Below are 13,005 nucleotides of genomic sequence, written 5' to 3' on the forward strand. Positions count from 1 at the left end.
TATCCCCAACTAAGGATTACTGTAAAATTATGTGGGGCTTTTCTTTTACTGTTTTCTTTTCAATTTGGCTTTTCCAAAAAATACTGCTTAAGTTTAACAGGAGTTGACATTTCTGGCAAAAAGAAAACAAGCCAAACAAACAAAAAACCTCACCAGCACAAAGCCTCGAAAAGTATTTCTAAAAAGGAAAAAAAAAAACGGTGGAAATTGTAAAGGCACTATCAGAAACATGCACCAGTCACTTGACAATACACAGACCCTTTTTTTTTTTTTTTTCTCCCTTGCTTTACTTTGCAGCTTCTCCTCTGGACTCATAAATAAGAAATCAATAGGATTAACAGAAGAGGCTACCAAAGAAAGTGATCAACTAGGTGGGTCTGTCTGTCTGGCAGAGACGCCTCCAGTTCAGTACAAGGGCAGAAGAGAAAAACGTAAAAGTTGGGCAAAGGAACCAGTTCTGTGCTTGGATCTTCAACTAACACTGCAGACCCTCCAAATTACTTTGTCCCTGCCACTTCATTCACAGCGTGCGATGTATTTATACATACCCTCTCTCTTTTTTAATAGGAAAAAAAAATCAAATAAAAAGAGTATTTTCCCTGGCTTTCACAAACCATTTGCCTGTGAGGGAACGGGATATAGAAGAACGAAGACTACGAGGGAGAGAAGCAAAGTAGGTGCCAAAGTACAGGCTGGAAGTAACCAAAATTCGCCTCCTTGCTTCCCCCAGCCCGGGAGTGACACCGACCATACGAGCCCGAGCAGTGTGTGCCCGCACACACCCGCCTGCCCCTCGCACAGGGTTACCCCAAGAACCGAGCCGGGCGATGGCAGAGTTCGGAATAAATCAAAGTGGGCACCAAAAGTGGGGAACGGGCTTTCATGCGCCCCCACCCCAAAGAAAAAAAATAAATAAAATCCCCCCAAAGCCCCCCAACCCAGGCGCTGTGCCTCCAGCCCGGGAGTTGCTGGCAAAGCCCTCGGCAGCGGCGGGCAGCGGGGCAGGAGCGGGGCGCGGAGCGGCGGCCGAGCCCGCCGGGAGCCGGTTATGAAAGAGAACGGAGGGAAGCGAGAGGAGAAGCCAGCGGCCGCGGAGGGAAGGGAAGGGAAGGCAGGGAAGGAAGGGAAGCGGCTCTCGTACCTGCTGCGCGCCGGGGCGCTTGCTGCTTCCTCCTCGGCATGCTGGGCTCCTGCGGGCGCCGGCGGGGGGGGGCAGCCGGGGAGCGGGGGTGGGAAGAGTTGCCTCAGCCCCAGAGATCCGGTGAGCTGCTCCAGCCTCGGCGCGAGGGCTGGGTCGGGGATATATTTTTTGTTGCTGTGCATACACGATGCCGAGTAGGAGGAGGAGGCGGCGGCGGCGGAGGAGGCGGCACAGAGGAGAGGACAGCCCTGCTGCTGCTGCTGCTGCTGGCAGAAGAGGGGGGAAGTTTGACAAATCGCCCCGGAGGAAGGAGGAGGGGAAGCCCCCCGAAGAGGTGTGCGGGCGGGAGGGCTGGGGAGAGCCCGCAGTCCCCCCCACCCCGCCCTGCGCCCTCGGTGCCTGGCCGGGCTGGGAGATCACGGCATAAAGACGGGGGATCTCTTGGCCGGAGCCGGCGGAGCCTCAGCCTGCGCTCTCCACTCCCGGCTCGGCGCTGGAGCGGCGGCGGCGGCGGCGGCGGCAACAGGCGAAGCTTGAAGGGAAACGAGATGATCGCGGTGTCACTCAAACTGGTCCGCCGAGGGGGAGCGGGGCACCGCCGCCGCCCGCCCCGGGCCGCGCCTTCACTCAGTGCGCATCGCCCGCCGGACCGGGCACAGGGGCGGGCAGGGGTCTGCCCGGGGCGGCGGCGGGGCGACCCCCTCGCCGCGCCCCCTCCGCCACCCAACTTCGCCCGGCGCCGGTCTCCCGAGCCGCCCGCGGCGGCGGCGGAGGGCTCGCCGGGCAGGGACAGGCAGGGCAGCCCGCCGGGCTCCGCGCCGCTCTCCCCGCTCCCCGCCGCAGCCCTTCCCTTTCCGCCCCCGCGCGCACCCGTTCCCCGCCGGAGCTCCCCGCAGCCATCGCCGCCCGCCACGCCGGGGCATGGGACCCCCCCTCCCCCCCCGTCCCCGTCGCCCCCGCCCCCCCGGCGAGGAGGGCCCGGCGCCGCCGCTCCATCCCGGCCGCCCCGTGCGGTGACAGCGGCGGCGGCAGCCCCGGCTCCCCGCCGCGCCCCGCACCGCTGCCCGCCCCGGCCGCACTCACCGGCGCGCCGCCCGCCCGCCGGCACATCCAGCCCGCCGGCTCCCACCTGGCTGGCGCCGCGGCCGCCGCGCTCCGCTCCGCGCCTGCGGGCGGGCGGTGTCGGGGCCGCCCCGGCCGGCGGCCGCTACCGGCGGCGCCCCCGCCAGCGGAGCCGCTGCTCCCGCCCCGCGGGGCCGGAGCGGCGAAGAGCGGGCAGCGCCCGCGCCCCACGCACCCGGCTCTTCGGGAAGGAGCACTTTTCCCTGGCTTTCCCTGTTTTGGGGGCTGATTTTTTTTTTTCCCCCCTCTCTCTCTCTCAGTTGGTTTTTTTGTTGTTGTTGGTTTTTTTGGTTGGCTTTTTTTTAATTTTTTTTTTCTCGGTCCAAGTTCACTGCCGAGCCACCGCGCTCAGTTCGGCGAGCGCCGGCGGATCGATGTGCTGCGGGTTTGATTGCGCATCCCTGGGCGGCGGGGCCGCGCGGCGCGGGGAGGGCCGGGGCGGCGGTGGGCGCGCGGGGCCCGGGCCGCTCCCGCCCCCGCTCCGCGCCCGCGCCGGGACCCGCGCCGGGAGCAGGGAAGAGAGACAAGGGAACAACAACAACGACCAAAAAAAAAAAAAAAAAAAAGAAAGAAAGAAAGAAAAAAAAAAGAAGGAAAGAAAAACCCAGTAGCTTTTTTTTTTTTTTTTTTTTTTTTAAAGTTCACGGGGAGGAATTAAAAAAAAAAAAAAAAAAAAGGCTGAGCTCACTTTTACGGTAAGATCAAAAAAAACCTCCACTCTCCCCCATTCTTCGAGATTTGGGATAATTCCAAATACCTGACTAAGTGCAGATGTTGTTGCGTCTTCACATCCTATAAAGCCGCCGTGCCGCTCTCGGGCTCTCGCTTCCCTTTCAAGTTGCAGGAAATTCAAACACTTTACATGACGGGTGGAGAAGGTTGGGGATAATTTTTTTTTTTTTTGATTATTATTATTATGAGTTGATTTTTTTTAAGCTGATCTTTAGGATGAAAAAAAATCTCAGTCGCCTAAAGTCCCCGGGAAATTGCTACTGTTGGGGGAAAACGAAACATTTCTTGCAAACAAGAAAATGGTGAGTTGTCAATTGCCGCTTCTGCTGCCAAACTCGCTCAGTTCCATCTCATTGATACTCGCTGGTTGCTCCTCACAGTTACAATATCTGCTCACAGAAGGAGCGATCAGATCTGCTTAAGAGACGACACCGAGACGTCCCCCCCCTCCCCAAAAAGCCCTGTGTGTGTGAGTGTGTGAGCGTGGGTGAGCCGTGCGGCAGGACGGGGCCGGGCGGCGGGCAGCCCCGGCGGGGCGGGCGGGCGGGCTCGCCGCCGCGGCGGTGCGTGCCGCTAGATCCGCCCTAACATCTGTCCGTCTCACCATTGGCGCATCCATCAGTGTCACCCTGGCTGCACATTGCAACGACAACACATCAGACACTACACAGACCGGGATTCGGTACAAATAACCAACATACTAAACAACTTAACCGGGGAGGAGGGGACCAGCCGCAGCATAAGTATTTACAAATGTTAGACAGCCTCGGGAAGCAGTGCTCGGCTGCGGTTAATAGCTCGTTCATTCTCTCTCCCTCCTCCCCCTTTAAGTAGGAAATAGAAAACCTAAATAATTCACGCCCCCCACCCCCCCCGAAGGATGCTGCCGGCCGGGGGCAGGGACAGGGACGGGGGCCGGGGCGCGCCCCGCGCTCAGCCCGGCTGCGCTCCCGGCTCCGCGGGGCGATGGCTGCGGCAGGACCGCATCGAGCGCGGAGCCGGCGACAGGCGAACCCCGGGCTTAGGTGCTGCTGGCCGAGCCGGCCCGCGCTGCGCAACATGGAGGATTCCTCCCAGCTCTGGAGCGGGAGAGGCTGAAACAAACTTTGAGATGCTCGGCCGCGAGCCTCGGCAGCCGAGAGCCCCGGGAGCCCTGGCCGGCTCTGTTCCTGCTCGCCGCACGGGGTGCGGAGAAGGTCGCTCTGCCACCAGGCGCTGGTAAAGCGCCCTGAAAACTACAGCAAAATTAAAACGACGCGGCGCGTGTAGTCACTGCAGTCCTGTAAAGGCTGTTCTGAAATACGCGAGAGCCCTCTCCAAAGCCGGGGACGATCCCGGTCCTCCTCAGCTGCTGGCTGCGGGGTATGCCGAGGAACGTGCTGCAGCGACCAATCCCGAATTTTGGGGCGGTTGCAAGTTGCAAGAACTTTGTTCCTTCTACTTCCCTGTCTCTAAATCTGCTCATCTTTCACTGCCTTTGTGTCACGCTTAGCCCGCCTGGGGTATGGATGTCAGCCCCTGCCCGCTGCCGGGCTCGGGCCGGGTGCCCGGCGGGGTGCGAGCCCCTCGGCCCCGGCGCGGCTCCGCGGGTGCGCAGCCTCCTCCCGCGGGTGCGCTCGGTTGCACGTGTGCATGGATTTGTGCGTGTGGGGGCATTTGTGTTTGAACAGGTTTCCAGGCAGAGCTCTGCCTCCCGCAGCACAGCCTGCGCGGAGGATGCTGGCAGGTGGCACCTCAGCAGCTGAACGGTGTCACCAACACAAACAAACACGCGAGACAGTCCCCGGCCCCGCTGCGTGGGGAGCTTTGTGTAACCAACAGCGCTTACCTGGCTCTGCAAAGGGCGGCCCACACACGCCGGCAGCGGAGGGTGATGGGCTCGCTCCGGTGCGCCGAGCTGGGGCTGGGAGGGAATGAAATAAGTGAAACTTTCCGTAAACAGTAATTGGAGGAACTTTCTCAGTTCACTTAGGAATAATAATTCTCGTGTGTGAGAGAGAGGGGGGAAGGCAGCAGATACTCGTGCACACCGACACATGCACTGCACTTACACATTCACAACTCTCACTGCCAAAACGCTCAGGAAGTTGTGGAATAATTTGGTTGTTAACTATAGATATATTTTTAAGGAAGAAAAAAAAAATCTATTGAGCTTTCTATCAGACGATTTACAGAGGGAAGTTCAGATTCCTTCATATGTGTCGGCTTCTTTGGGGGTCACAGTCTATTCCAGAGAGCCAGAATACGTAATTTTATGAAGTGTAACATTTCCAAACATAACGCAACAAAATCGATGGCTGTACTCCATCCACAAAGACTCAGCACACGAGGCTCAGCCCTAAGCTCGGTCTTCCCGGCAGTTTTAAAACAAGGTACCAATTATTTATAAGTCACATAATCAGATAACCATCACTCCTGAACTTTCCACCAGCTAAGAATGTTTTATCTTCCCCATCTGGGCACTGCTTACTGCCTTTCTTTGGTGTATATTTTCACTGCTCATACCATTCCTCTACACCAAAACGCCACCAATTGCCCGAGACACCTCTTTCGTCCCCCGGCCCGAGTGGAGACAGCGGCTGAGCCGATAAAGGACCACTGGAATTAACTTCTAGTTATGGGAACGGCCAGGGAGGATCAGTGAGGAAGTTTAGCAAACTTGGAACAGCTGCCTCTTAGAAGCCAGTGTGTTTTAGCCGAGCTTTAACCTTGTTCTCTCCCGAGCAGCGTGTTGATGTTTCGCCACTTGCTCACTACAAACAAGGCAGGGAGCGGCGTGCGCCGAGGTGCCCGTGTGGCTGCTCTCACTCGCTGTTCGCACCGGTTCACAGCTCTCCGGGGGTCAGTCCTGTGGACCGAACGGCCCCGGCACCGACCGCTCTCCTCTCGCCCCAGCTCCGGCCCAGCTCTACCGGCGCCTCCCCTTCGAGCGGGGCAGATGAACCGATGGGGACCTGACGGTCCTCGCCAGCCGAGTGCCCCCGGACCCGCGGGAAGGGCCGGGCACCAGCAAGCCGGGGCCTTTGGAGCCGCCGGCTGCAGGGCAGCGCTGCCCGCGGCCCGGGAGCGGCTGTGGGGGGCGGCGGCGCGGCTGGGGCCGGGGGGCGAGCCCCGGTGGTCGGTACGGAGCTGGGGGGGTCTCACCGGGCCCGTGCAGCCCCCGCGGGCACGGGCGGCCCGCCGGAGCCCCACGGAGGCGCCGGCCGGCCCCGGGCGGGGAGAACGCGGCGGCCCGCGGCCGGTACCGCCCGCACCCCCTGCCCGCGGAGCCAGCGCTGCCCTCTGTGCCAGGGCACAGCCTTCCCTCCTTCCCCGCGCCTCAGCGGCACCCATCGAAATGCGGGAAGTACTTCGGTTTCTCCCGGCGAAGAACAAAGAAGCAGCAGCTTTCATTAAGGCTGGACCAGATGAATACGGATCTGACAAGTTTGTTTAAAAACCCCACTGCCCACGCCCGAAAACGATACTGCGCTTCTGTAAAATACAAAGTGTTGTCAATAACCATTATAGCAGCGATAATGATCTGAGAAGAGAACAAAGACATTTTGTAATATCTACATAACTTTATTAGAGCAAAATTATTGTAAAATGCCTGTGAATTCCCAAACCTCCTGAATACAAATGAATAAAAGTTTTTCTTCGGGCTAAAATCTTTGCTTGAATGTAAATTGTTTGGGTAAGTGAATTTACACAGCAGCAAAGTTTGTTTGTCTTAGTCCAGTAGCTTTGCTTTAACGAACCAGATGTTTTGTCTGTAAATTGTCCAGAGGACTTTTACAGTTCTGACATGTAATAAGCCCCAGAAAATCAGAACTGGAATAGCTGTGTCCCTGCGATTAGGACCAGGCATTTCGGGAAGAGCACGGGGAAAATAGGAAAGTATAAACACTCTCAATGTCCTCATATTTGGAAACCTAATTTTAAACTGTAAGTAAGCTTGTCCGAATCGATTCGCTTCTGCCTGGAGTTGACAGCAATTCCCCACCCAACCGCAGATATCAGAAATACATCCCCCCAAGAAAAAGCCCAAGCACAGTGGGGAGCGGTGGGGGCGGTAGGCTTCGGCCGAGGAAGCCGCAGGGCGCGCTGAGGGACCGAGCGGGCCGGCCCGGTCCGGGGTCCGCCGCAGGCGCCCCGGAGCGAGCCCCGCAGCCAGGGGTGCCCGGCGGGCGGTGCCCGGCTCCGCGGCGGGTGCTCGCTGGGTGCCCCGGCAGCGCCGGGGGCAGCGCCGGCTCCTCTCCGCGGGGCCCCGCGGCGGTCGGAGAGCACCGCCCGCCCTCCCCTGCCGGGGCCAACAAGTTCCCAGTGACACTCGGGCACCGAGAGCGGCGGCCCGGCCGCAGCTCTGCGGGGTGATGCCGCTGCTGCTGCCCGGAGAGCCGGGCCCCGGCGCGTCCCTGCGGTCAGTGGCGTGGGCTCTGCCTTCCCTCTCGGACGGAGAAGGGATGAGGCCACCGAGCTGTCCTGGCTCCCGCTCGACCCAGTCGGATCTCCCCCGGGCTGAGCCCTGCTCGGCCCGGCCAGCGCCCGCCCCGGCACTCGCCGCGCTCCCAGGGGCTGCGCCCTTTGGAGATGATGCTGATGTAAAATAAGATCTATCGGCGCGATTCAGTCCCGCTCAGCCATCACTTTTTCCCCTCCCTTGAAAGGACTTGGGGTCCCTGAAGAAACAACCGGCCGCTGCTTTGAAGGAAATAAGCGATACCGTTCAGAGCTACTGTAGCGTAATGCATTCACCGGGGCAGTAGGGAAAAACCTTTTAAGAAAAATAGTTACAGATCCTGGAACTCCACCACATGTGACAACAAAGGCTGTTGTCTCAATAGAAGGACTTTAGCTAATTTTACCTACACAAAGTTTTACTGGCTGCAGGCTTTGGGAACGCCTTTGTGGAGCCTGGCAGTGATCCTCAGGGCTGGCTAATTTGAAAGGCATTTGGAGGATCCCGGAGAAGTGGAAGGGATTCCACACTTATTTCTCGCATCACCTGAAAGTTCCCATCGCACAGCTGACACAGCTGCTCCTCTACTGACCACTTGTGCCTCAATGCAATGAAGATTTTGTTTTGCTCAGATATACTTAAAAAAAAAAAAAAAAAAGGAAAAAATACTTGAAGTGGGAAGTTGATAAAACTTAAGTCCGAGCAAAATCCTTCTTTTTTTTTTTTTTTTTTTTCATAGAAACTTCCTTCCCTGGCGGGTTTTGCACACAGCGCTTGCACATGGAAGTTTATCTGTAAGAAGCTGCCCATCTTCCAGTAGCTCACCTTGATCCGGCGCCGGGCCCGCTCCGGGCCCCACTGACCGCCAGGGGCAGGGAAACGCTACAGCCGCCCCAAAGTGCGGGCGGAGCTCGGAACCCCGGGGGAACGCGCGCCGGGCCTGGGACAACGAGCGGCTCCCGGAGGCGCGGCCGCAGCCCCGGGCCGCCTCCTCCTCGCCCCCCGCGCTCTGACCCCGCAGCGGGGCCGTGCGGGCCGCCAGGACACGGACACAAAACCAGCCCCAGCGAGGCCGTCGGGCCGTAAATCCCGAAGCCCCGAGTGCCCGGCAGATGCTCGGGGGGGGGGCTGCACTGAATTCCCGCACACGGACAGCGCGGGGGATGCGGACCGTGTGCGGGGCCGAACAGCGTGTGCGGCGCCCGGCATCCCCCCCACCCTCAGCCCTTCGCCGAGAAAAATTCATAGAAATAACTGCGATCCTCTGTGCAGGCGCACCAAGCAGGCCCCGAGCCCGGGCGGGCGCAGCCGCCCCGCTGCTGTCCCGCAGCCCGGGGCGGTCCCGGGCACTCGTCCCCTCCCGGGCGGCCCTTGGCGAGCAGCGGCCGCGGCCCCGCCGTGTGCGGGGGCAGCGCGGGGCCGGAGCCGCAGCGCTTTGCTCCCCAGCTGGGCGCTGGGGTTTGCACCGCCCGGGTCAGGTGAGACGTGGAAACTAAAAAAATCTGACACCACCATTGATTCCCCCTCTTTGTTCTCCTCTGTACACAATGGAAAGAAAGGAATGTGACTTTAAAATTGCAATTAACCAGCTTTCTGTCACTGAGTATTTATTCCTATCAAATCTTCTTCGAAAAAGCACTTCTAATTGTAAAAGAAAACAGACTATTTAAAATATCCTTCTGTAATAGGAGTTGCTTAAATTATGACTGGATGTGCCTAAACAGTCATCTCATAGTTTCCCACTGATTTTGGTCAGGTCCTGAAAGAATGGCATTTTTTTCTAATGTTTTAAAAGTATTAACTTCCTTTCAAACATTCTTTAACCTTTAATGTTTTGTAACTCGATGAAAAGGTCACTTTGTTCGGAGTGGATGCATCTGCTCCATAATTGTTCTAATATCAGGCAGAGCTCCATCCTAACACTACATTCTTCTATGAGGATTTTTTTTTTCCTTAATATACATTGTTAAGGTTACCATGAGTAATTGTTCTGAAGGCAAAGAGCTCCAGACCAAAGGATGCTCACACTTTATTTAATTTCACCAGCTTCAGATGTTTAGGGCTGTATTCAGCAGATGACATTAGCTGAGCTCTGAGAAGAATAACCCGAACTGTTTCACCTCTTCCCACTTGTGGGGGCCTGAGGTAGAACAGAAACAGAATAAATATCTGGATTTATAGACTGAGCTGCATAACAAAATAGCACAAAATACTGATTAATACTAATTGGACTGGCAGCAAGTTTGATCCAAGCATCTCAAAGTACTTTACAAAGGGCTGTGTCAGAAAGCTGAGACACGGGTGGGATAAGACCTATGAGCAGAGTGGAGATCCAGAGACTACTGGACATTCAGTGCCTCAAGACTCAGCCTCGAAAAGTGATAGGGTGGTAGAAGCATTGCTCATCTAATTACATTTTAGACTCCTTGCTGGGAAGGAAACAGAAGCTTTTCAGCACGTGTAAATCAATATTTATCATTAGGAGCAGTAATATTTTGAATCTGCAGATTTAGCCAGTTTTGGTATAGAGAACCTCTGCTTACTCCCATGTAAAAGATTAGAAGATGAATCTGTTCACTGCCACCCACGGGCTGAGAATGCCCATCTGAGGGGCAGCTTGTGGCCCCAGCTCTGTAGCCAAACCTCACTCAGACCACTGTACCTGCTTTGCAAGAGCAGTGGTGGTATCTGGCTGCATAGTGGAGATTGGAGCCAGAACCTTAAATTGATGCAACTAATCCCTCTAAAATACAACAGGATTTTCTAATTCTTACACAATTCAAACATCCAGAGAATATGTTTAATTAAAACTTGGCTATACCTTTTAAGATTTTCTAAAAAAACCCAAAGAAATGGGCTAATTATATTGCTTAGTATTCTAATATGCACTTTTTTTTTTAAACAACACACTTTTCTATACAGGCCAGTCCCTTGAGGACCAGTTCCTCATTTATAAGGAGGTCCCCAATGGGAGTTAAAAAGAGGCTATTTTATAAGAAGAAAATATATTCTGAAAGAGGAGCCATACAAAGATAACCCTGCATCACATATATCAGTATGGAGGCTGGAATATGTATTCCAATGATGCAAATCTTCCCTTGCAATAATTTGCTCGTTAGTGTTAACGAAAGCCCAGATACTGATTTCTCTGTATTTGTTCTTCTATTTTTCATCACACTAGTGCTTTTAACTAAAATTATTTTTTAAAATTTGCTTTATTTAATGAATTTAAAGGTCAATCCTCTTCCTTTCCATATGCAAACCCTATTAATAGTAGAGGTTTGATATTAATGGGAGTTAATAGAGTAGATACCCCCTTCACACAAGAAACCCCACAAGAGAACAAAATAATATCCAGATAATTTCAGTAAATGTGTTGCTTTTTTCTCCTCTTTGAATAACCAAATATCAGGGCAACAGCATCTTGGAAACAGGAGTAACAGCCAGAGGAGGGATGAGATGTGAAAGGGCACACAGGGCCTCCCCAGCTTCCAAAGTCAGAGCTGCAGAGAAGGACACAGCCCACAGCAGCTGGAGCTCATGGCTACCTCCTCCTCCTCCTCACTAGCCTCTCACACCCGCAGGACCCAGGCAGGACACAAGGTACCAACACCAAGAAACCCTCCCCCATCCTCCAAAGAGGGAACAGGCAACTTTTGCTCCCTTCAGAGGCCAACAGCCTCCACCTATGAGACCACATTGGCTACTCAGAGAAAAACAGGAGCAACTGGAGTTGATGAGGGAGTGAGTGAAGCTATTGCCCCTCCCACCCTGTTTAGCCAGTTTTGGAGTTTAACTGTCTGGTCACTGTCTTTCTAGCTATAGTTACTGTTGCTGGACTCAGTGAGGTTTTGATAGTATTTTTTTTAGCTGCTGGAGTTAAAATAACAGCACTGATTTGCCTAAGGAGGTGGAGTTGGGGAAAGAGGAATAAACTCATTGCTTTCATCTGCAGTCCCTGTAGCAAAATGCTCCCAGTGCTAATGAGTGAGGAACAACCCACTCTAGCCTAACTTTTGCAATAAAACTATCTGCACTGTTTTTCAAGCAGATGAATCCAGACACCAAACAGCAAAGCATCATTAGTCCAGAGCAGCTTCTTCCTCGTTAAGAAATAAAGAATACCTGGTACAGCCCTGGCCTGGCTGGCCCAAGCATGGCTCCTGCAGATCAGCCTGTGTTTAACTAGGGCAGGCTGAAGTAATGTGAATGAAAGATGTGGAGAAGGGGATGAGTCATGTACCACAGAGTGGTGTTAATTTTCCTCTTACCAAAGGGCATTAACTCACTCCCTCTGAACACTAGGGAATCTTGCAAGGAAGCCCATCCTCACTATAGCCTCCTTCCTAGTTGTCACTCCTGAGCTGGAAAAGTTTTCCCAGTATCTTTTCTCAGTCTGCAGCTAGTGACATGAATGTACTGCAGTCCCCAACAATATCCTCTCCCAAAACGTGTTAAGACCTCAGCTGTTTTAGGGAAACCAATTTTTGTTTCCTTAAATTGAATTTATTTTCCCCACTACTTATACCAAAGGGATTTTTTTTTCTTAATCCTGGAAGCTGGTTTTATCCTTTGAAAAAGGTTGTGTGTAAGAACTATAAACTGTCCCCGGGAGCTGTGGACAGAGCCCTGCAATGCTCTGGGTCCATCTAATCTTTGAGCTGTAGAGAGACAGTGATACCAAGGACCACAGTCCTGTGGCCCTAAACCACATAGAGCTGCTGCTTCCATGGCTGGATATGTTGAACAAGTAAGTTTTGCTTTTCTTGGCTCTTGGAATGTTGGAAAGTCCCTCTGAACTAGGTACTGTGGGCAGTGACAGCCCTTGTGACACACACAGACCCTCCATCTCCCAGAGACAGTGTTTCTGGCTCTTTGCAGACTAAAGCAGATAGTATCGTGTCATATTGGGGCTTACATTAAAGTCACCTTTGCTTTCAGCGCCTTGATGTGGCCATAGATTTGCCAAGGGACGAGCTGGAGGGCAGGGAGCATGCTGAGATAAAAGGCATCACATTTCTGAGGAAGCCAGGGGCCGTTCACGGGCCTGAGGTTTGGATTTTAGCTGACATGGGCTCCCAACTCCCCTTGGCTGCTTGGCAAACAGGAGAGCACAGAACTGGGTCTCTTATTTGAAGTGCATGACAAAATAAGACTTACACTGCTTACGTTTTGGGGAGGTGAATGCTGATTGCTATAAACATTCTGTTTCCAGCCAAACAGCAAAATTCTGTAATTGTCCAGGTGAGTCACAGGCTGGAAGAGTTTGCATTTTTACAAAACATTAGGTATAAATTACTTCTACGAATGGGAGCCTGGACTCAACAGAACAATGCAGTTGTCTGTTATAGCAAATCTGGCATTCCCAGATTCAAATCTGCTACAGGCATTCTGGAGTTTAATTAATATATTGTTTCATATGTATGAGTATTTCATGGTGGGTTTTTTTTTTGTTTTGTTTTCACACACTGCATTTTTAGCTTAAACAAAGTGTGTTCTCTGCATTGTTCTCAAAGCAATTGAATAAATATCACCCAGTCTATAGATGTGGCCTCCTTTCCAGTGAGCA

General features: G+C 54.0%; 2 protein-coding genes across 2 annotated transcripts in view; one reads left to right on the forward strand and one right to left on the reverse strand.

The window, feature by feature from the left end:
* Positions 1–1,350, reverse strand: part of TSHZ3 (teashirt zinc finger homeobox 3) — a 63,447-nt gene extending 62,097 nt beyond the window's left edge. Inside the window, exon 1 of the mRNA XM_032121883.1 lies at positions 1,142–1,350. Within this exon, the coding sequence (XP_031977774.1) occupies positions 1,142–1,181 (40 nt within the window). The 5' untranslated portion in view covers positions 1,182–1,350. The remainder of the gene's footprint in view (positions 1–1,141) is intronic.
* A 1,546-nt stretch (positions 1,351–2,896) lies between these two features.
* Positions 2,897–6,431, forward strand: LOC116450119 (translation initiation factor IF-2-like). The gene is made up of 2 exons (XM_032122178.1): positions 2,897–3,297; positions 5,723–6,431. Exons 1-2 carry the CDS (start codon positions 3,212–3,214, stop codon positions 6,429–6,431), a joined length of 795 nt encoding a protein of 264 aa, XP_031978069.1. The 5' UTR covers positions 2,897–3,211.
* The last annotated feature ends 6,574 nt before the right edge of the window (positions 6,432–13,005 follow it).

The sequence above is a fragment of the Corvus moneduloides genome, chromosome 12, assembly GCF_009650955.1.
Source record: "Corvus moneduloides isolate bCorMon1 chromosome 12, bCorMon1.pri, whole genome shotgun sequence".
NCBI lineage: Eukaryota > Metazoa > Chordata > Aves > Passeriformes > Corvidae > Corvus > Corvus moneduloides.

Bases quoted from the DNA above. Each gene is read 5' to 3' on its own strand.
- LOC116450119 (XM_032122178.1), top strand. From the start codon at position 3,212: ATGAAAAAAAATCTCAGTCGCCTAAAGTCCCCGGGAAATTGCTACTGT. The intron at 3,298-5,722 runs GTGAGTTGTCAA...TCTCCCGAGCAG, and splicing joins TTCTTGCAAACAAGAAAATG to CGTGTTGATGTTTCGCCACT.